The 22,968-nt window shown below is 43.2% G+C and overlaps 1 protein-coding gene across 2 annotated transcripts in view; it reads left to right on the plus strand.

Annotated features, from left to right (window-relative positions):
- The window catches only part of SLC66A2 (solute carrier family 66 member 2), a 298,272-nt gene that overhangs the window by 99,419 nt on the left and 175,885 nt on the right, over positions 1–22,968 (plus strand). Inside the window, exon 4 of one of the 2 annotated variants that reach the window (XM_069219778.1) lies at positions 1,605–1,658. The exons of the other annotated variant lie outside the window; for it this stretch is intronic. Within the exon in view, the coding sequence (XP_069075879.1) occupies positions 1,605–1,658 (54 nt within the window). The remainder of the gene's footprint in view (positions 1–1,604; positions 1,659–22,968) is intronic. 2 annotated transcript variants of the gene reach the window in all.

Raw genomic sequence — 22,968 nt, forward strand, 5'->3', positions numbered from 1 at the left:
GTGCAGTAAATCAAACATATACTTTTAAGGGTTAGAGCACTGGCCCCGAGGTCTGGTTAGCAGGCCTTAGTGCAATCTGAGTTGAAAAAACTGCAGCATCAGTACAAAAACTTAGGGGTGATCTTGCAAAAAGAGGTATTTCCTTACCTGTTATTTGGAAAACGTAGGAGACAGTAGCTGAAAATTATTTAGAAGTGATAAGTGATAGCAAGCTTGAACTGGGTGCCCATATAAAAATGGGATTTATTTTACACTGTGGTCACTTAACACCCTACTTCGCAGTCCCAAAAGTTGATAAGATGCTCCATATTGGCAACACTTCTTGCATCTTTGTCCCAGCACCTTTCAGTTTAGTGCCAAGACATTAAATTCTTACAGTTATGGTAGCCAGATGACCCCATGTCTCTTTTGTATATCCTGTACGTTTCTTAATACTCTGTTACTTTTTGGTAAATATAGTCTTGGTTTGCTTTGGTTGCACTAAACAGACTAAAACACCTGATATCAACTAATTATTAAAGGAAAGCAAATGAATGGGTGATCTGTCACTTCCTTATATGGAATGCTGTAGAGAATAAGCCAAATGTGATATGTAGTGAGCATTTGGTTTTGTAGTTGTGTCTTTGAAAGCAGAAATGTTGACCACAAACAAAGAAACCAAGTTAGGACAGGAAATATAATGTGGTAATAAAACTAAACAGAATTGGTAGTTTAAAATGCCAATTTTGATGTTGATTCAGTGTGATGTAGGTTGTATTAATGACGCCACTTTGTGGTCATTCAAAAATGAATCCTTTATAAAGTATGGAGCAAGATTGGAGACGTCTTCTATTCCGTTTGTGGAGAATGTACGTGTGTCCTATTTTTGTGTCTTGCTGCATCCGTCTTTGTGGAATAATGTTGTGATGAAGACTCTATGCTTCATGTTGTGAGCATTAAATGTTGGTGAAGAACCCAAAGGGTGTCAGTTGAATCTTCTGCTGTGCTTCCTGCTTAAATGGTCCCTTTTGGTCTATTTTAAATGTTCACTGAAGGACATTGCTTGTAACCTAATCTGAGAGTAGTGGGAATAAACCCCAAGCTGCTTGAAGCTGCTGGTTCCAGTTCTTCATTATGAACTGCAGTCTTCAAATCGAACGACTGGGTTGCCCTGTATATTTCCACATGGCCAAAAGCTGATTCAGACTTACCGAATAATCCCTCTTGGTAATATTTCACAGTTACTTATTGAATGTATATTTACTTCGTGTGGATGTCACGAAGACCTGGCATGGATCCAGCCATCATGGACCAGGATTGCACTCCCCCGCTGTAAGCAAATGCTGACCAAACGGTTAAGGTGTAGAAAACAGACATATTGAACTGGACAAAACAATTTTACAGTATGTTTTAGTTTCACTGCCATGGGTGGGCTTCAGACATATTGTCATGTGCTGTTATCAAGACATACTAATAATCATTCTGCCCTAACGAAATAAAAATGGCAATATTCAAATCCGGTAACGTAAAGCCTGCAGTAATAATGCATTGCTGATTGTTTCTTATATCACATATGTTTCTTTTCTCTTCTCTTCCTCCCCGTGCTTGACTTTTTGTATGTGTAGCCTCAGATAGTAAAGATGAAGAATTCAAACCTCCCCCCAGGAGATCCTTTCTGGGTATGTAGCGCGCATGAGACTGTGCTGTCTGTGTGTCCCATCGCATCTTCTAGCATGGTAGCAGTTGCACTGCATGATGCATGACGGCTAACTTTGCCAAACCTTTCCCTTTGTGACTGCCAACACTAACAGCATATGCTGTGTGCCGTTTCCTCTTACAGAAGTCCGAGCAAAAACAGCTTCTCTTTTTTTGTTAATTTAATAATACTGTTTAGCAGGTGTAAAAGAGTTTTAATTTACAGTATTTCTAGTGCATGTCTTTGCTTTCTTTACTTACCCTTGTTCGTTTTGATCAGAATGATTAAAAACACTTTGTCAAGGAACTTATACTTGGATTTTCGGTTGTATGTGGCGGGTACTGTAAAATGTTTGTTTGCAGGGAAATTTGTAGTGATACCAATTTCTTTTATATACTTAAGTGGATGATGAGCAATTCGCAGTGCCAAAATTGAGGGGGTGCTTGAAAGAGGAGTCACACACATATATTATATCAAAAATGTTAAGCGCCTTAAGTCAAGCTACTCGTAACACAATTCATACCGGTTTCTCCAGGTTTGAAACGTCTACGTCAAGTAGGGGTACCGGTGGGTAACACCTCCTACCCTCTGCTTTTCTCATGCTACCCATGTTCTCTGTAGCTACGAAGACAATAACAGAAACAAAAATCAGTCTAAGAGTTCTGTTCGTGTTACATAGTTTCCAGTCCTTTTGCTTTGCCTAATCCATTAGCAGCAAATAAAGTCCTGAGGAGCAGAGTTGAGAAAAGTGGTCAATCTTCTGATGTTTATAGGAGTCAAAGGTTATGTCATTGTGCTACCTCTAACATTTTGGTGATTTGACCTATGTTGTTTTGAAATTATCTTAGTCAATGCCAAAGTTAATCAAAGGAGCTGCGAACAAAAGCGTAAGTTAAGCCTCTGCTTTACTTTACTTTCTCACCCTGTGCATCACTTGCTTACCTATTCTTACTCTTTCTGCTTCGCTATCTCTTTGACTCTTTGTACACATCTCTACATGCCTGCTTCTCCCTATTTCCCTCACTCCTACTTTGTCACTTTTTCGTTCTCTCTGTCTCCCTCTTTATATTTTTCTTTTGTACTGCCTCTTCTTTCACTCCACCTTTTTCTTTTTTCTCCCATGCCTCAGAAGACTTCTGCGTAGGTTGAGGGGAGCGAGTGACCCAAAAGGCTAGGTTCCCACTACAACCTTTGTGAGAGGGGTGAGAGGCATACCAGTGATGCAAAGATGTCATTTGCACAGGACAGCTCCTCTTCATCATTTCTCCTTTCACCAGTTTTGAAACGTACGTACATATGACCAAGAAGCATAATAGCACTGTAACTTATGTGAAGTGTTGGAAGGCTGTGTATATCAAGTAAAGATTTGCAACTTTGGATTACATAATTGTATTTCACCTATTTAAATTCTTAGCATAGGAAGTTACGGATTATTGATCAAGTACCAAAGAGGCGTCAAACCCAAGTTCCTAAGTGCCAAAGTTGACAGGTTAGCCAGTAGGCCACATCTCCTCCCTTTAGTGGACATTTCTCTTCTCTGTGGTAGAGCCAGCAAGTAGAGGTGGAGCCGAGGTTCATGGCACTTGACATAGCTGGTGGGAGTCCAGCATAGAGCTGATGGTGAGTTGTATTAGCCCCAGCTGTTGGTTTCTGATGTCGAATGTGTCTTTGTTTAAATTGATTTAGACATTTCACTGCTCTCCTCCAATGGAGGTAAGAATGGCTTTGATTTACAGGTATTAGTAGTTGTTTGTAGTTTCTGCTTCTCTGTGGCATGGGCTACTGTTTGTGGAAGTATGCCGTTGGCATTTGCAGACTTTGATTCTCAGAAATATGGCATCACATCTTTCACTCGTAGCCATATGTAGAGGCTCTTAGATTTCAAGAATCAAGGGAAGGCCTGTGTTTCCTTGGTTCCAAATGGACTTCAAATCTATATAGCTACACAGGCTGCAAAGTTGATGCAAAGATAAAGCAGCAAGAAGGTTTTCTTAACTGTAAGGGGAGTATATTGGAAGGCTGCTTTCTCCATGTCCCGTAATCGAGCTGGGTCCTGCAAAGACACTGACCCAAGTGAGAACAGCCTCCCCTTTTTGCTTCAGTGATCGGGAAAGTCTCCAAGAACAAGGCATGCTACTAGGTTGGTGGGAACAGCTAGGCACAACACAAGAAAACCTGTGCTTTTGTTGGTGCAATTTCTAAACCTAAAATGCACCAAGGATAAACTGTGCCTAATCTAATTTCATCCAGGATGACCATGTTGCATAAAAACAATGTCAATGTACGCTATGATATGTGCCAGCATAACATCGAACTCGCTTTGCAGTGTTGATTGCACCCGACATGACCTGCCTGTCAACCCCGAGCCAGAAGTATGTGGTCAGGCAGGCCGTGCGACCCAGGCCTGAAGCAACAGATTGACAGATCATTGGTGGGGTGATACGTAGACAAACACGCAAAACAGGAAAGACCCAGATCGATTCCCCAGATAGGCAGCAACACCAAACAGGTCCTAGGAAATTTGCCCCTAATAAAACACATTTGACCGGAGGGGTACACGTTTCCAATATACCATAAAGTTAGATGCCACATAATGTTAGCCAATCAGAACACCACACACACACACTACATGCAGTGATTGCACGCTCTCCATGCCGGACATCTGGACATGTCACCTACTGGCTCACACCATGACCATGCAAGTTCAAGACCCACATGCACACTTTATCAGATGGTCGTATTTATGGCCTTGTGACTAGGCCTGGAATTCTTTTTCCAAAGAATGTATTCAGTCGTTTTATTGCACCTCAATTCAATGTATGAAAAGATGCTCAAAACTCTGTAACTTTGGGAGGCAGTCATCAGACCCCAACTCTGTACTGCGCTCTCCTAGCTGTTGTGTTTAAATAAACAAACTGTTCCTGCTTTGCTAGGTGCCTCTTGTCTGTCGTTTATAGGGTAAATCTGCATTCAAGCAACAACCGAACCAAACTCTGACATACTTGGTTTCAGGCCTTTAAAATCTCATGTGTAGCTTCCACTAAATTTCAAGATTGCAGATGCCTTGGTAACAAGAGCTCTGATAGGTGTGGTCATACCTTTCTCTTACTGCAGAGTTATGTCCTTTAGCAAGTCTTGAGCAAGGGAGGGCCTTATGTGGACAAGGAGTCAGGAGAGCTCTCCAAGTTCAAGTCACCACCTGAGTGAGTAAAGCTGTTGAGGTTTCCTAGTCAGGATTGAGGCAAACAATTCCTCTGCCTTCCCGGGAAGGAGCTTTAACAAATGAACTCCTCCCTTCAAGTAAAGACCAAGTGTAGTGATGCCTTTCTGAACTGCCTGAACGCTCTTGTAAAAATACAATTGAGACGAAAGACCTCGTAAAAATAATTACAGAAATGGTAGTGTAATCAAAAATCTAAAACATTGTACATGCTTTAAGTACAGGATCTATAACATTGACCTGTAGTAGGCTGCTTGGTGTCAGCATGTATTGACAAGGCCTGGACACTGGCATACAACATGCAGATGAGCGAACAAACATTTTCTATCTGTGATTTAATAAGCAACATAAGGGCATCAGATTCCCCAAGTCAGCATGTCAGAAGATAACTTAAATATGCCATGGGAGGGAGGAGTCCTAAAGATGGTACTGTGAGTAGACGTGTTTCTGACGCCCTCTACCATGAGGCATACAGAATACCCTTACCAACAAATATTACACAAAACTAATGACCGCAGAGGGCTGAATTATCTTGAGGCACTCTGGGCGCAGATGCAGAGTTCTGTTGCTGTACTGGTGGAGATTAGGCATGTCCATGTGGATGCCACTGCCCGTACTCAAGATTGTGTCATCAACTCATCGTAAAGAAGAATAATGCCAGTGGTGGTGGTCAGAAGTGCCTCTGTGTGGTGGTGGGGCTCTGGAAAGATGCTGTGGATGTGACCAGAAGCTAGCAGCCAATGACTCTTTACTAATCAGTGCTCTGGAAGGCTGTAAACTGTGCATCAGGCAGTGAAGGGCTCCAGTTGTCAGCGTCTGTGAGGAGCACCAGGCAGAGAGCCATGTGCCTAGCTCGCTTCTCCTCTGAGAGACAACACAGTGAACAGCTGTCTGAGCCCCACCTGGTGGAGGAAACATAAGATGGCACAGGCAGCTCCAAACACATATGAACCAAAATGCAGAGTAAAGAAAGTTGCCAGATGGAAATAAATGGGGCGAAATGATGCAAGAGGGCTGACCCTTGGCCTCTACTCAATGGTCTTTATATAATTATGTCTCTCAATGAAATTGCTAGAGTGCCCTGGTGCCCAGGTAGAACTTCTGAGAGTCACATACAAAATGTTCATACATTCGAACTGTTCAGCAACTAAATGCATAGGTAATCACACAAAGCACACAAAGCGAAGATGTAAAACTGGTGATCATTTAATTATAACCCCTGTGTCTCCATGTAAGATTAACTGCATATGCTGTTGAATGCTGCCTAACAATAGCACGCAACAAGGGTTGACACACTATCTCAGGCTGACATCAGGTGCAGGACGCAGAGCCATTCTTGGGCTCTTCTCTAACTGAGACGATGGCCCGTGGCTGAGATTAGTTCAAGCATTTTATCCATCACCTTATAGTATTTGCATTTGCTGTCCTAAGTGCACTGGGCATACTAGGACGTGGATCAAGGACTCACTGTGCCACTGGAACCAAGCTATATCTGGATGAACACCCCTAACTACGGCAAAATTGGTCCTAGGTTGTTTGTGTTCCAGTTCAGTAAGGACTTGGTCTTGCGGTTCGGGCTGGACTGTTGCCTTGAGGAGCATGGTCAAGACTGATTTGCATATGGCTGTGTCGAAACTGAGGTGGTCATGGTGAGCAAAAAACGATGGCTTGGGATGCAGCCCCAAGTGATTGCCAGTGGCTGAGATTAATTCAAGCATTTCATCCATCACCTTCTTTTATTTTCCTTTTTGATTTAGGCATCCAACCAAGATAGCGTTTAGCCAAGCAGAGTACAGGACTTCCCTTTTTGCAGATAAAGTCATCTTGATGTTAAGCCCTCACTCCCAGAAATGACTGTCCTGCTCAGTTGGTTATAAAAGAAACATGGACAGGTCCACGTTTCTAAACCTAACCCCCTTAGCTAGCAAAGCTTGAGAGGTAAAATTCAATTTTCTCTTCTGCTGTCCCTCTAATACATTAACTCCTCAGAAATTAATATAACACCACAAATATCCCAAATGTATGATGACAATCTCTCTTGACTTCCAGCTGACACTAGGAAGGACCTGGAACCATGGGCAAACTCCAACCGATCATGGGTAGGTCGTGGTAACTCCCTAAAAAAATGAATATCCTACATATAGTTTCGGGCCTCTTTCCTCTTTCGGGCCCCTTAACTGGAGATTTCTTAGCTTCGACCAAAAAAGAGTCAGATTTGTTTGGAACAAATTGAGACCTAGAACATCGCTATGACTGTTACAGAAACCAAAAGTCAAGAGAGGGCACTAGCATTTCCATATGTCTATACTTATTTTGTAACAACTTAGTTATGGATTTTTACGTGGTGGGGGCGCGCGACAATCTACGCTGCTCACAACTGCACCAGTGGATCATGTAAAAATTATCAAAGCTCCTCCCACGAGGGAGCATAACATTTGAAAAACCAATAGTTAAACTGATATGGAGAAAAGAAATGATATCTAGGCTATATTCACCAATCGCTGCTATCCTAGAACACACTAGCTGGCCATTCGTGACTAAATGGGGAAAAATATGCAGGAAAGCCAGTTGATGGCAAACAATGGGAAAAATATGTAACAACGTAAGCAAAAGTGCAGTTTGCTTTACAAATAGGGAAATATGCTTTAAGACTTTCCACAGTTGTTGCTACATACCCCATATGCTCCATCGTGCAGCCTTCCTGTGTTGGAAAAAACGTGAACGGTCACACTGCACATCTAGCAGCACTGGCCTCAGGTCCAGCTCTGAAGCATAGGTCTTTGTGCTGTGGCTTAGACCTCCTAGAGTAACAGAATACCCAAAGGGGATGGGCATGTGGAGCTGCAAGGCCTAGCGGGTGGACAACCAGGTAATAGCTTGCCTGTGGAGAGACCTGGTCCCCAGAACACCCCCAATGTATCGGAGATTAGCGATGGAAAAGCTAGTAATTAATCCGGGGGAATGTGATACCCCTTTGGGGATAAATGGGGTCCACTGTTGAAACACCAGTTTGGAGATTTACTCAATGCCACTCTATCACCTAGATGGAGAATTTGTGTATTTTTTCATAAAGTGAAATTCGTTAAGTATGGTTGCCTCGAAATACTGAAAGTAGAAGCCATCTTGGAAATCAGGCTGGTAATTGACAATTGATTGGTCTTGGAGGATGAGAAGGTGGGTTTGCGGAGGGTGAATATTTTGACTTCTGTTCTTTCTAGTTGATTGCAACAAACGTTTCTGCCTATATTTTATCAACTTGTTGAAACTAACAAAAAGACGTTGGAAAAAAATAATGACATTGCAGTGCAAGGTACACCAATGACTTCTTAATAGGAGAGTTATTCTGGAAGAGCTACAGTTTCAAGCCAGAAAATCATATCAAGGGTGTTTTAGACTTTTGTTTGTATCATTTCGACCAAAATATTTATGTACGTAGTTTTTTGACGTGCTCCTTATCCCATTTTGCGCTCTTGAGTGTAGCGTGGCATCTTATCTGGAAGCTTTGGGTCTGTAGCATTTCTTCATTATTGTGTTTAACGTGGCCTTCTGTTTTCTTAATACTTCTAAGATTTTGCCATTTAAGCATTGCAGTATAATGTCTTGCTTTGTTGGTGAATTTAAAGTGGCTTAAAAGTCATGTTTTCAATTAGCAGAAATAACACACACGTGTAAATAAAGTCAACTAAAGTTACCAGAAAGAACAAAAAACGTAGACTGTGCATGCAGACACTTTAATTTAGTCTAATACAACTGCAGTGATGTGCTCACTTTTCTTCGGAATGTTTGTGTTTTTACAGTCATGCAGCAGTGCTGTTGACTACAACTCTTTCCTCACTGCTATGTTTGACAGGGGGGATGGTCTGTATTTAGCAACAAAACATTTCTCACTAGTCAAGTCAGGGAGTTTTTCTGTGGGTGGGGAGACATCCTCTCCTACTGAAATGTATGCTACAGGTCCACATTACTTGTGCTTTTCCTGATGATCAAGATCAGGTGTCTCCAACTATTTCTGTAATCAGAGCCAGTTGAGTTCAATGAAAACCATCACGAGCTACTATTACTATAAATACTGTATTGCAATAATGACCATACAGACAAAATTACACTAGGGGCCACGATATACAAGATAACTAGCGGTAATCACTTCAGGCAATTTTGGCAGTGCTTTCAATGTGGAATATGTGGGTAATAAATAGCCAACAACACAGCTGCACTGAATCACTCAATTATCAGCATTAAATATTTTTTGGAAATTCAACCATTTGCTTCAAACAGCTTATGGGTTCTGAAAATACACACAGTTACTTTTCAAAATTACACTTTTAAGTGTTGATATACAAATACTAGTACATTCAAGCAAAAGCTTCTAATACGTTTTAATAGAGCGGCACAGTGGAGAGCTACTTCTGGGTAGCTGGAGAGCTACCATTACCTCTCGATCTACTTGTTGGACTAGCCTGATCTAGATCAATAAGCGGGACACCTTGATAAAATAAAACTATATACTTGAAATACCAAAGGTAACGAATCTCTCTGAAACCTGGTGAAATCAGAAATGTGGGAATTGCTGTGATTTTCACTTTGCAAAGACATTCACAATATATCAATTGAATTTACAAGTTACTATGTACACAATACAAAGGCGTCTTACTGTTGAGCTTTGGTAGATTTGTGCCTTCTAGCTTGTAAATCACAAGCACATTTACCAGATATTAGCAGTTCTTACTGGATCATTTTCACTTTTTGTGCGGGGCTGGAGGCAACATAGGAGAAGACTATTCCACCCATTACCACTAACTGTGGACCTCGGGCTCCAGGGCTGCAATGCTGTGATACCTATTTCTACAAAGGCCTGCTTTCAATTGCCAGCCTTAGTCCCTGGAATGTGCTACCATAGGCAGGGAGAGGCACTGCTATGGTCCTTTTAGTACTAATCAAGAGTTGTGATGTCTTTCTAGGGTTGAGCCTGCAAGAGCAAGCGCTAGCGTCTGCGTCTCGCTTGTGAGACACTGTTGTTAGCAAAAAGGGCTTGGAGCTCTCCTTTCGCTTACCTTTTGTTGTCTTGCCTGGCACTCTTATTTACAACCTTGCAATTCGTCACTGCAGGCCAAGCATAATTTTTGTTTCCCTCTGTGTAGCCGGGACCAAGCACTGATTGATTAAACTTAATCAGTGCCCGTCCGCTGCTCCCGATGGGATTGTGGTGCTATTTTTTTCTTTTTAACTTTTAGCACCATGTAAACAGAAGGTGTGTGACTGGCAAAAACGTGCCAAGCAGGACAAGCAAAATTGCAGATTTATTTTCTATAGTTAAGTTTCTTTTATTTTTCCCAAGTCTTCTTTTTCACCTCTGTTCTCAATAGATGAGGATTACCTTGTTCTATAGATTGCAAAGCGACATTGTTTCTTATATGTAATTTCTGATGCTTTAACACACAATCATGCAGTACACCCCACTCCACCCAACTCCAGTCCCTCACACTCAATCCAATCCACGCCAGACCAATCCAGTCCACCCCACTCTAATCCAAACCACTCACCCTAATCCAATCTACTCCATCCACAACAACCCAAACCCACCCACCCCACCCCACCCCACCCCAATGTCCCCCACTCCCATTCCCCCACTGTAATCCAAAACAATCTGCCCCACTTTGACTTTTTGCACTCCAATCTGTCTCACTCCAAAACAATCTGCTGCATTCCAATCTTCCACACTCCAATCTAAAACAGTCTGCCCCACTCTTATCTAAAACAATCCACTCAAGTCCAGTCTGCCCCTCTCTAATCCAAATCCATCTGCCCCACTCCTATCTAAAACAATCTGCCTCACTCCAATCCAAAGCAATCGGCCCCACTACAATCTGAAATTATTTGCCCCACACTAATGTTCTGCACTTCAATCTGCCCCACTCCAAATCAATCTTCCCCATTCCAATATAAAACAACCTGCCCCCTCCAATCTACTCCACTCCAATCCAAATTATTCTGCCCCACTCCAATCTAATACAATCTACCCATTCTGATCTAAAACAATCTACCCCACTCCAAACCAAACAATCTACCACACTCCAATCTAAGACAATCTGCCTAATTCCAATCTGCCCCACTCCAATCTAAAACAAGCTGCCCCACTCCAGTCTAAAACACTCTGCCTCACTACACTCTGCCTCACTACACTCTGCCTCACTACACTCTGCCTCACTACACTCTGCCTCACTACACTCTGCCTCACTCCAACCTGCCTCACTCCAACCTGCCTCACTCCAACCTGCCTCACTCCAACCTGCCTCACTTCAACCTGCCTCACTCCAACCTGCCTCACTCCAATCTGCCTCACTCCAATCCGCCCCACTCCAATCCGCCCCACCCCAATATGCCTCAAACTACTCACCCCAATCCACTCCAATCCACCACACACCAATCCTCCCAACCAACCCACTCCAATCTGCCCAAATCCAGTCCCCCTCACTCTTATCCAAAACAATCTGTCCCACTCCAGTCCAAAACAATCTGCCCCACTCTAATCTTCTGCACTTCAGTCTGCCGCACTCCAAATCAATCTGCCCCATTGCAATATAAAACAACCTGCCCCCTCCAATCTGCTCCACTCCAATCTATTCTGCCCCACTCCAATCTAATACAATCTGCCCATTCTGATCCAAAACAATATTCCCCACTCCAACCCAAAACAATCTGCCCAATCGAATTCAAAACAATCTTTTCCACTCCAATCTGCCCCACTCTATTCTAAAACAATATCCCCCACTCCAATCTCAAACATTCTGCCCACTCCAGTCCAAAACAATCTGCCCCACTCTAATCTAAAACAGTCTGCCCCAATCCAAAACAACCTGCCTGCTACAATCTTCCCACTCCAGTCTGCCCCACTCCAGTCTGCCCCACTCCAGTCTGCCCCACTCCAGTCTGCCCCACTCCAGTCTGCCCCACTCCAGTCTGCCCCACTCCAGTCTGCCCCACTCCAGTCTGCCCCACTCCAGTCTGCCCCACTCCAGTCTGCCCCACTCTAATCTGCACCACTCCAATCTGCCCACTGCAATCCAAAACAATCCGCTCCACTCCAATGCAAAACAATCTGCCCCACTCTAATCTGCTCTTCTCCAATGCAAAACAATTTGTCCCACTCTAATCTGCCCCACTCTAATCTTCACCAGTCTGATCTGCACCGCTCAAATCTGCCCCACTTCAATCCAAAACAATCTGCCCACTCTAATCCACCCACTCCAATCTGCCCCACTCCAATGCAAAAGAATCTGCTTCACTCCAATCTAAAACAATTTGCCCCATTCCAATCCAAAACAATATGCCCCACTCGAATCCAAAACAATCTGCCCTATCCAATCTGCTTCACTTCACTCCAAAGCAATCTGCCCACTCTACTCCACCCACTCCAAACTACCCCACTCCAATCCAAAACAATTTCCTCCACTCCAATGCAAAACAATCCTCCCCACTCCAATCTGCTCTTCTCCAATGCAAAACAATCTGCCCCACTCCAATCAGCCCCACTCCAAACAAAAACAATTTGCCCCATTCCAATTCAAAATAATATGTCCCAGTCCACCTCACCCCAATCCTATTCACCCCACTCCAACCCAGTCCACCTCACCCCAACCCGTTCCACTTCACCCCAATCCAGTCCACTCCACTCCAATCCAGTCCACCTCAAATCCATCCAATCCAACCCAACTAAATCCTATCTACTTCTCTCCTATTCACCCCTATCCACCCCACTCCACCCCAATCCAGTCCACCTCACTCCAATCCAATGCACCCCACAGCAGCCCACCCGCCTCACTCCATTCTACGCCACTCCACGCCACTGTAGCTCAGTCCGCCCCACTCAATCCATTTCACCCCACTCCAATCCACCCCACTTCAATGTAATCCACCCCACTCCATTCCTCCCCATCCCAATCAACACCACCCTATTTCAATCCACCCCATCCTGTCCACCTCACTCCAGTCCACCAGACTCCACTGCAGTACAGTACATCCCACTCTACTTCACCACCCCACCCTAGTTCAGTCCACCCCGCTCAATCCAATCCAGTCCATCCCAACACACTCCACCCCACCCCACTCCAATCCACCCCTCTCCAGTCCAGTCTAATCCACCCAACTTCACTCGAATTCACCCCACTCCAAACCACCCTACTTTAATCCAATCCACCCCAGTCTCACTCCAAACCAATCCACCCACCCCAAACCAATCTAATCCACCACACTCTATCCCAATCCAGTCCACCTAACCCCACTTCAGTCCACCACACTCAAATCCACTCCACCCCATCCAGTTCACCCACTCCCCTCCACGCCACTCAATCCAACCCACTCTACCCCAATCCAATCCACCCCGAACTACTGCAGTCCAATCCACCCCATACCTCAATCCACTCCACTCTTTTCCACCACACTCCACTCTTAGACACTCCATTCTACAGCACTGATCTCCACAACTCTGAACTCTGTGACACTCTCTGCCACTGAATTCTACACCTCTCTACTCAACTGTTTGACTCTCTACTCCCCCTACTCCAGTCTTCAACACTCTACTCCAAGAAATCCAGTCTGTGATTTACTACTCCCCTCCACTCTAGGATACTCCACGGAACTAACTTTTAGCCATTGTGAACATCAGCCAGACTGGTGTACAACATAGCAAAAACACATCACCAAATATCTCTTGCATGGGCGAAACTAATGGCTTTGCAAATGCTTGTTTTTTCCAGTGGCTTCTTCATGCATCTAGGCCAGTCGGGCCGTGGTGTAATGGAATGCGATGGGGACTCTCTGAGGAACATGGTGAGGGGCCCCTGAGGCTCCCATATCTTACATATATGCATAGTCCTCTGGCTGAATGAGGGCCTATGTTATGATCCTGCTGTTGGGCCTTGCAGCACAACACTCGTCTGCCAGTCTTGTTAAACCTCACTTTGAATTTTAACCCATCTAGTGAAAGATATATTTTTCTAATGCTTTAACACATACTGATGCAGTGAACTCCAGGTCTTAAGAAGTAACATCTCACTACTTAAGGATAAATGGACTTAAGCTTTCTTGAAGTGAAAATACTTTCTCCCATTTGGAAAAAAACAAATGACAATAATTAACTTGGCTGAAAGATGTTCTTTTGTTATTTGCTGTCATATATGCAACCTTGTTGAATACATTAATACTTATGTATAAACAAACCATATTTTCCAAAAATATATGATTCTTCCATCCAAGTTCAGGCTTTGCATTATGTGGGAAACAAAGGTTCGCTCATGATTGGCTCACGCATGGTTCTATTGGGGGTAAACCCATCCTCCAACAAAGTTGAGACAATAAAGACCGGTGTGCTGCTCTCCCTTTAGAAGCAAGAAACTGAGAGCACATACACACTGCTTGCGAAAGTAGGTGCCTCCAATTATCCCGTGTATACGTGCCTGTGTGCACGTGTTTTGTGTCGGTCTGTATCTGTATGCATGTTTGTGTCTCAGAGGTGAGAGCAGGCGGGAACTTCTGACCCCAGCCCAGTGACCCATCCCCTTCCTCTCTTTATTAGAGCATTCAGAAGGTCAGCTGCTAAATGGAGAAAGCAGGGGTCTGTATAGGGGAGTTTTTCTGTGTGTGTGGGTTTGTGTGTGTGAAAGAGAGATGGGGGCGTTCGCATTCGTGACAACATTTTGGCTACCTCTGACATAACATCATAGGCATTTTGTGTTCTTTCGTAATGGTGACACTGGAATAAGCAAGCCCTCTTTTTGTGACTTTCCTAGACATAGTGGTCCCCGCTTTGAAATATTGTATCTAGACTTGACATATTTTGCACTGCCCATGGCATAATGGTGGCCCCTTGACATAGTCCAGATGCATTTGACATATTTGTACTCGTCCCTGGCGTAATGGCACCCATCCTTGAATTATTCTGGCATTCCGAACCTAATTTTAACAACATTTGTCCTAATGGTTGCCCTGGCAAGATGCTGTGCTCGTTGACTTTGTTTGGACATTCTTGACTAACATGTCTCTATCTTTAGCAGAATGATGGCCTTGACCTGATGGAGAACTTGTTGATGTATTGTGGGTTTTCTGAACATAATTGTGGCTACATCTGGTGTAATGGTGCCCCATTTTAAATATTGTGGAGTTTACTGACATATCTTTGCCCCTCACATAATGGTAGTTATGTGTGTTATATTAGGATATTCTAGAGCTAATTATCGTGGGATAATGGTGACATCTTTGACATATTGTGGACACAGTTGACATATTTGGTGGTCCCTGGCAAAGTGAAAGCTCTGGGCTAATGGTGACTATTGCTGGTACACTGAGTGCCTTTTGGGCATAGTTGTTGCTGTTTTATCATATTGATGTTCACTATTTTTTTATAGACATGCTTTATTGTCGTTGTTTACCACATACAATAACATTAGAGTTAACCAATTCTAGACATTACAGCCACCCCCAACCAATTGACATACAAAAATTGACTTATCGCAGATTGGTGCTAAAAATTGGCATATTCTGGTCACATTTGGTACATATTTGCTGCTGTCCCTGACATAATGGTACCAATCTGTGACACGTTCAGGCATTTTGGACTTACTTTGAGTGCCTTTATATTTTTAGCATATTGTGGTATTCTGGAGATAAATGTAGCTATTCCTGGGATAATGGTGGCCTTGCCATAATGATTCTCCCAATTAGTATGCTATAGATATACTTCATATTTCTGCCAATTCCTAGCATAAATGGTGAATCCTGGCATCATTTAGGCTGACCTAAAGAGACTGTAAAGAGATTCTCCTGTCCAGTGTTGGGTGCGTATTGTGGAGCAATTGAGATAGGCTTGCGTTCCAGTGTCTCATTGAGTAGAAATCATCTGCCTTCCTAGTGATGAAGAAAAGTGCATGTCTAAGGCAGTAATAACTCTAACTCCTGCTATCTTCAAGTTTTGGACTGGAAAGTGATGTGACCCGTAATGATCTAAAGATAAAACGTTTATCTCTTTTAAGAGGCAAATGTTTACAAAGGTTGTGAGCATGAAGAACCACCCCTTTCAAACCCACCCTTTAACCTCATTATTTGAATAAATAAAGCCATCTCTTCTAGCGATGACAGTGAGCCACAATTTTACAAATACTATCTCCTTCCTTTAAGGCTTGCTCCCCACCACTTAAGTCACATGCCCCAAGATTAACCCTTCCGGACTGCGTCAAGTAGAAGGTAACCTCCTGGATGTCTTTGTACGAGTATTCCTATAGGGCTTTAAGTGTATGCCTTAATCTCTTGAATAAAGTAGTTACAAAGTCTTTGGTTAGTTCAGGGTTTCTGTTCATGAAGAGATATTATGTAGGGCAGCATCTTGTTTTTTTCCTGTTATTCTCCTCTCTACTCTATTAGTCCTTGTACCATTTATTTATTTAATCAATGGTTCCTTCTTATATTTGGCATCTGTCACTATCTTGCCAGTAGTGGCCGTGAGTTTTTGTTTTATATGTAAAGTGAGAAGACTATCTAGTCCCTAGGACCACTATTTCGAGAGACTGAAGTTTGCAGGAAAGACAAAGGAACATGGTCTGCTCACCCATAGGAGCTAGAGTAACTATATGAGAGATATCATAACAGGTCTCCTGCAGTCAGGCTTCCCACACCATAGTACTGCAGAGAATGGACTTTAAGGCTGTGTCTCCCTGGCTGTTATGCTAAGTTTGGAGAAACTACTCACCTGCCATTGCAGGGAGGATGGAAAACCCTCTGGCTTTCTCAACAACAGTCCCACCTCTTAATGTAGGAGCGAGTCTACCACACAGGCTGCTTCTGGGATTCAGCTGTCTGTCTCCTCTTACTCAAGTGGCCAGGCGGTCATGAGCTGCCATGCTCTGTGCAGCTGAGTCACAATGAAGGTTAGTTAATCTGTTCATGTGTAGTTGGTGATTTGAGACAGTCTTCCCCCGATGCGCCTACTGGCACTCCTTCCTCTTTCTTGTTGGTGCAATTAAGGAGTAAGTCCTTTCCCTGCCTCCAGGGACAGGAACAGCTCTGTCTGTTCTTCCTTCGGTGTGCCCTGTCTTTCTGGTAATGGTCCAGCAGTGTACTCATGGTCTCCAATCTGGCAGTACTGGAAGATCTTCAGATCAGTGGCCTAGCATGTGGGGCACTCTGTTATTTGCTGGTCTTGCTGTGCAGGTGTCCAGCGCTCTGTGCCCACCTGTTGGGCTTAGGTATTTAGACAATAGGTGATACCACCTTTACTTGTAAACAGCAGGCGCTCAGCCACCCCATTGTCTAAGAGCATAGGTTTCCAACAAGTTACCTTGAAGCTACCGGTAGCTCACCAACACTCCTTAAGTAGCTCTCCAAAGTGAAGCTTGGTCCAGTATACCATTCAGACGGTTCATGCAAATGACAGAAAACAGCACTGCTGATCTCAAAACCCTCAGAGAAGTAGCCACTCAAACCAAAGTAAGGGCATCATGCTAAGAAACAAATACAAAGTTGTGTTGGCCTATGGGGTCTGCTACATGAACATATGTATCCAACCTGAATCTAATAAAGTCACAAGGGGATTGGACATGTTGTAGAAGGCCCATGTGAACAATGGGCCAGTATAGAAGAGTGGCAGCAGGGAGTGCAGAGCTGGAGCTGGATCTGAATCACCTGATTGTGGACCAGTAGGCGCCAGAGAGAAAGTGGAGACCAGGAGCTGAGTACAGCAGAGAGTGGATCTCAAGTTGAGATCCTCTTCCAAACCTCAATGTGCATGGTTCTTTGATTGCTTTACATGTGTACATATTTATGTGTGTTTGTCTGCATTTGTGTTTCTCTCTAATACACAGTGTTGCTACCTTGAAACTATGTCTTGAGTCCAGGATAGCCAAAAAGTATATGTGGCTTCCTATCACTCTAGGTCAATTTCTGGCACAATTGTGTCTTCTCCTGTCATAATTATGGCCCTGGCAATGTGATTGCCATCCTTCACATATTTTGGGCATTCTTCATTGTTGTACATACAAATAGCAATCAATGACATGTTACTAGCGTGTCTGACCTAATTTTTCCAACCCTGACATAATTGTGGCTTCTTCTTCACATATTAATGGCCAAACATTAAATAATAATAATGGCCAAAAATGAAAACTTGTATTTTGAAGCCAAAATCTATGTTTCTTCTAGAATAGAAATTTAGAAATTTGAGTTTGTTCGCCCAAAATGGAAGAGGTATTTCCTAAATAAATGTTTATTTTCAGAAAGTGATATGCTGGTAAACACAAACCCTTTGCAGTAACACAACATATTTAAAGCTAATAGTTGAAAGGTACATCAAGCAGATTTGGGGAAGCTTATTGCTATGATTATACATTTGTAACAGGGGACACCTGCTGACTCGTGTTGTTTCATTAGTCATCTGGATGCAGTGCATTTTGTTAAACCTATTTTAACATTTCTTTGGTCACTGTTGATAACAGTGATAACATTTGTTGTTAACGTGGAGTGATTTTCCTTGAGGAGAGGTAGCTCTCATTATTGGGGAAAAAAAAAAAAAGGTTGGAGATCTGTAAATGTCTGAAAACTCCAGCCTTGGGCTCAGCCACAGTGAGCCCGCGGCCATCACTCCTTTTCCAGTTCAAGGTGTCTGTGGTCATCGGGCAGAGGCCACAAGAAAGGCAGCCCAGAAACGAGAGCACCAGAGACGCATCCATTTAAATGTCTGCCATGGCCACTTTCCCAGTGCTTGTTTAAATGGATTTTGTGGTTAGAAATTATTCTTCTTTCAATAATTTGATCTTTGTACAGTGTGGGGACACCTTCCTGATAGTTGCACACAAATAAATAAAACAATTAATAAATGTGTCTGGTTATTCTTGGTTTAAAAAATATCTTGATCAATTGGCACCTATCCTAGCCATACTGTGGGCACTTTTGATATTATTGTGGTGGAAATTCATGAAAAATTATGAACATCCCTGGTAAGCTGAATGGGCAATAAAAGTCCAAATCTTTTCATGTGAGCCCATAGTACATCGGAATCATTGATTTAAAAAATGGCAAGCTTATGTCTGTGGGCCAAGTATATATTTCCTTAAAAACAAAAAGGTGATATTTGGGATCCAAATTGTTATTTTCATTAAGTATAAAACTGATATTTGATTTAGTAGATTTACATAGGTTACTCATATCGGAGAAATGGTCTCTAGAGACTCTTCACTGAAGACCTCAAGTTAGTGAAAGAATGCCGTGGGTAGACTCTTTAAGTTTAACTAACTGCACAGGTGTGAAAATAGGCCAGAAGGCTGTTCCACATTAGGAGTGCTTGCAAACAGAACCTACATTTGCTCTTTCTTGCAAATTTGAAGCTGTTGGCACTTCTTCAAAATATGTGCTTTGCAATTAAGCTAATATTTGAGTGGTAATTAAAACTGAGTTCGAGAGGCTAGTTGCTGAGGTTCGTTCACTGGTATTGGAGAGCACTTACAGCTATGGCTGTTATTTTTTGACTTGTGTTTAATTGTCAATATAAATTAAGTTTGTATGTTTTGGGCAATACCCATGACTGAGGTGTGTGAAGGCAAGATTAATCTCATCTCTCTGCGTTCCGATCCCGAAGGTTTCTGTAAATTAGGCATTAGCAATGCTATATGAACCTTTAGGAATTGTCTAGTTCTGCTGTTCACTCCTAAATGGTAAGACTTGTATGACTTTTTATTTTTTCTCCTAGCCCCTTGCATTGCGATTCTCAGCCCTAAATTTATGATTATGAATCTACTTGGCATAGGGGAAGGTAGGAAAGTAAAAAGAAAGGGAATTCCAGCAACCACGTAGGGAATATTTAAGGCAGCTTTGCTGAAAAATACATTGATTTGTCTTCGTATTTTCTTTGGGGAGGGCAAACCATGAACCCCTTTGCAAAAAGGTAGATTGAGCATGGCCGGCATACCATGAACGGTTTAGTTGTTGCAAGCCATTACCTCTGGATTTTTAGACAATGTATGTGGACATTGCCCATCAAAATGCACCACCTGACTATGTTTTGACTAAAATTCTTCCACGGAGAACTCCCCCCCCCCCTAGAAAAAGTTGAAGTCACTTGGCGTGATTGAGGGCTGGCATTCACACTCCGCCACTGTCAAAGTTCATCAACCACCAGCGAGTCTGTTAGCAAGATTTCCCAGTGGCACAATGATCCACGTTCATGCAACTTTAACCCAATAAAACCTATAACTGTTTCTTTGCTGTTTTTTTTTTATTTCCTTAATTTATTTACCAGGTTGCTATTTCCTCAGAGTGGCTTTTGGTTTGCGGTATTTTTTGCATTTAGAATGTAGGTTTCTGGCTCTGACAGTTTTCCTCTGCAGCTGTTAATTTCCCCTTACTTCTTTTCCCGGAATTCGAAACCGAGTCAACAGGGAGGACCATCCATATGTTGTGCACTGAAGAGCAGTTTACATTGAGATGCACAGAGTACATACACATACCAACACGAGATCTGTTTTTGCTGAGGAACAGTGCTGTAAAAAGTCCCTAAATCCCATCTCAGTAAGATGACTTTTTCTTGTTTAATAATGTTTTGGTGGTACTTGAGAATGCCTGCATGTACAATCAACATAAGCTGTATATTACTTCTTTAACTACAATTCGCTGACTTACGTAAATAGCCTGGGTGGTTATGTAAATACCACGGGATGCCCAGGATTTCCTGGATATTGGAATTTCTGGCTTCTTCTTTGCAGTGCCTGTGCTTGTTTGATAACTTTGTCTGTAGTACCTGACTTGTTCTACGCTTCAGTTATTTATTTGAGGATCTATTTATGGATCCTCTCTTAACTGTTGATTTTTTCCCGTTGACTTTAGTTGCGAATATTTTTAATTCTGTAGTTCATGTTGCTTTAATGTGTTCTATATCACCTACATATTACCTTGCATTTGACTCTTTGGCACGCTATGTGGTGTTTGATCATTTTGTGATGCAGAATGCTCATTAATTTAAGATTTGGATTACTCCTGACGCAGTTGGGATTAAAGGACTTTGCTTTTGGAATGCTTGATATTGCTTAGGTTCATTTTTGATTACTGCTCAGTGTTTGAAGAGAAGTGCCCAGGGCTCTGAAGAATTAAAAAACAAATCAGGAAAAGGGGCTTGGAAGAAAACTAGCCCAGCCTGCCCTCCTCTAGCTGTTTCCTCTGCATCACCAATAAGCGGCTTAGATCAATAGTTTCTAGCACATCATTAATGTATTCAGTGAAAATGTTATCCCCTCTTGGGGGTAGATGCTTGGACTTGAGCTCTCTAGGGGTTATTGAATTTAGTGTGTTTTCTCGCACAGAACCATTGCAGACATTTCCTGCCTTGTCCTCTTCCTTATGTAAGGGTTTTCTAGATGGTCGTCTTCTCAACCTTGATGATTTTCCTACCCATGATTTGTGCCTGGCTTTGGCCAACTTTTCTCTTAACTATGTTCTCATCCACTTCTGTCCCTGACAAATGTCTTTCTCAGATTTTTTGTCTCCCTCAATAGGATATTTGTCAAGTGACCCAAAGCCCAACCTTTGATTACCACCTTCTTGTCCTCCCATTCCTTTCCCCTGCACAATCTCGTTACTGCATTCACATCAGAGTAACTCAGGAGTTTGTTTCTGAATCCCATCATACACATGATGTCCCCTAAGCATCTCTGGGTATAACCTCTGTGTAGGTACTCCTGGTCAGGAACTGTAACAATCATGCATCTGCTCCTTCGGGGAGTGTAATGACAGACATCTGCCAGTCAGTCTGTATCTGAATCTTGCTGCATATGTGTGTCAGTTATTGTGTAGGCAGAAACATGTTGGTCGTTTACATTGGGTCGAATTACACCCTATGTTTTTAATCTCTATCGGTTGGGGTCAAGAGTACAATACTATAGGTGCACCAGCAGGTAGTTTTTTAACATAGTTTTTTCCTCTCTGCTTTCACATAGTTGTTGTATACACACCCTCACCTATTGGTAAGTAATACTTTCTCTTGGCTGACTACCACCACAAGAGCGTCACTCTGTAGAAGGCTATGGCCTCTGCGCCAAGGGGCTCCCAGGGGTCCAGTCATGAGTACAGACTGGCACCGGTCGTACCACCTCGACCTTCCCTGGCACCTGTATCAATGCCGAAGCTCCCAGCAACACCAGTGCCCACCACGAGGGCCAGCTCCATTGTACTCCCTGACTGCGATACAGAGCTGAATGGGCGGTGCCTGACTCTGGGGCTGGCAGGAGCTTTGCCTTCTTGCTTGGATCCTGAGCCCTATTTCACTGCGCTAGACCTGGAGGAAGAATGGGAGGGGTCACTGGACTTTTTAGAATACCAGCCCTACGAAAGTGAAATAGACTGGTGTGAGGACTTAGGTGAAGCCAGCATACCGAACACACCTCCAGATACTGGCATGCTTTCTCCCCCTACCATGGCTATGGAGGAGGGAGCTTCTTATGCAGTGGTGGTAAGGAGAACGGCTGAGGTCCTGAGCCTTCAACTACCTCGGTGGCTGTCAAGACTAATCTCTTGACAGAGGTGCTGCTATCAGCAGCTACCACCTCAGAAGCCCTGCTCCTTTTCAATGATGCATTAAGTACCTGGTACAAACCCAGCTTAGATGGTTCTTTGAACAGGACGATTGCCCGCCACCATCGCCCCACACCTGGGAGCCCAAGTTTCCTGATGGACTACCAACGCACATGGATGGGGTGTTGCAAGTCTCTACCACCCAAGGCACTTTCCCTTCTGCTTCCCCAGATAGGGAATCCAAAAGATTATATGTATTTGGGAAGAAGATGTTTTTTTCTGCCAGCTTTGTATTGCCGTCAGTGAACACCGCATGCCTTTTGGAACGTTATTCCTGCAAGGTGTGGGATACGGTTGCACAAGTGCTGCCACAGGTCCTGGAGAAGGCCTGGGCTGTACTCTCTCAGGCTGTTGCCAATGGGAGAGATGTAGCAAAGTTAACAATTTGTTGCAGACTTGACACAATCGACTCTTTAGGCAGAGTGGTTTCCACAACAGTGGCACCAGGCCTGGCTGAGGCTGTCTGGCTTTT

Source organism: Pleurodeles waltl, chromosome 2_2 (assembly GCF_031143425.1).
Source record: "Pleurodeles waltl isolate 20211129_DDA chromosome 2_2, aPleWal1.hap1.20221129, whole genome shotgun sequence".
NCBI lineage: Eukaryota > Metazoa > Chordata > Amphibia > Caudata > Salamandridae > Pleurodeles > Pleurodeles waltl.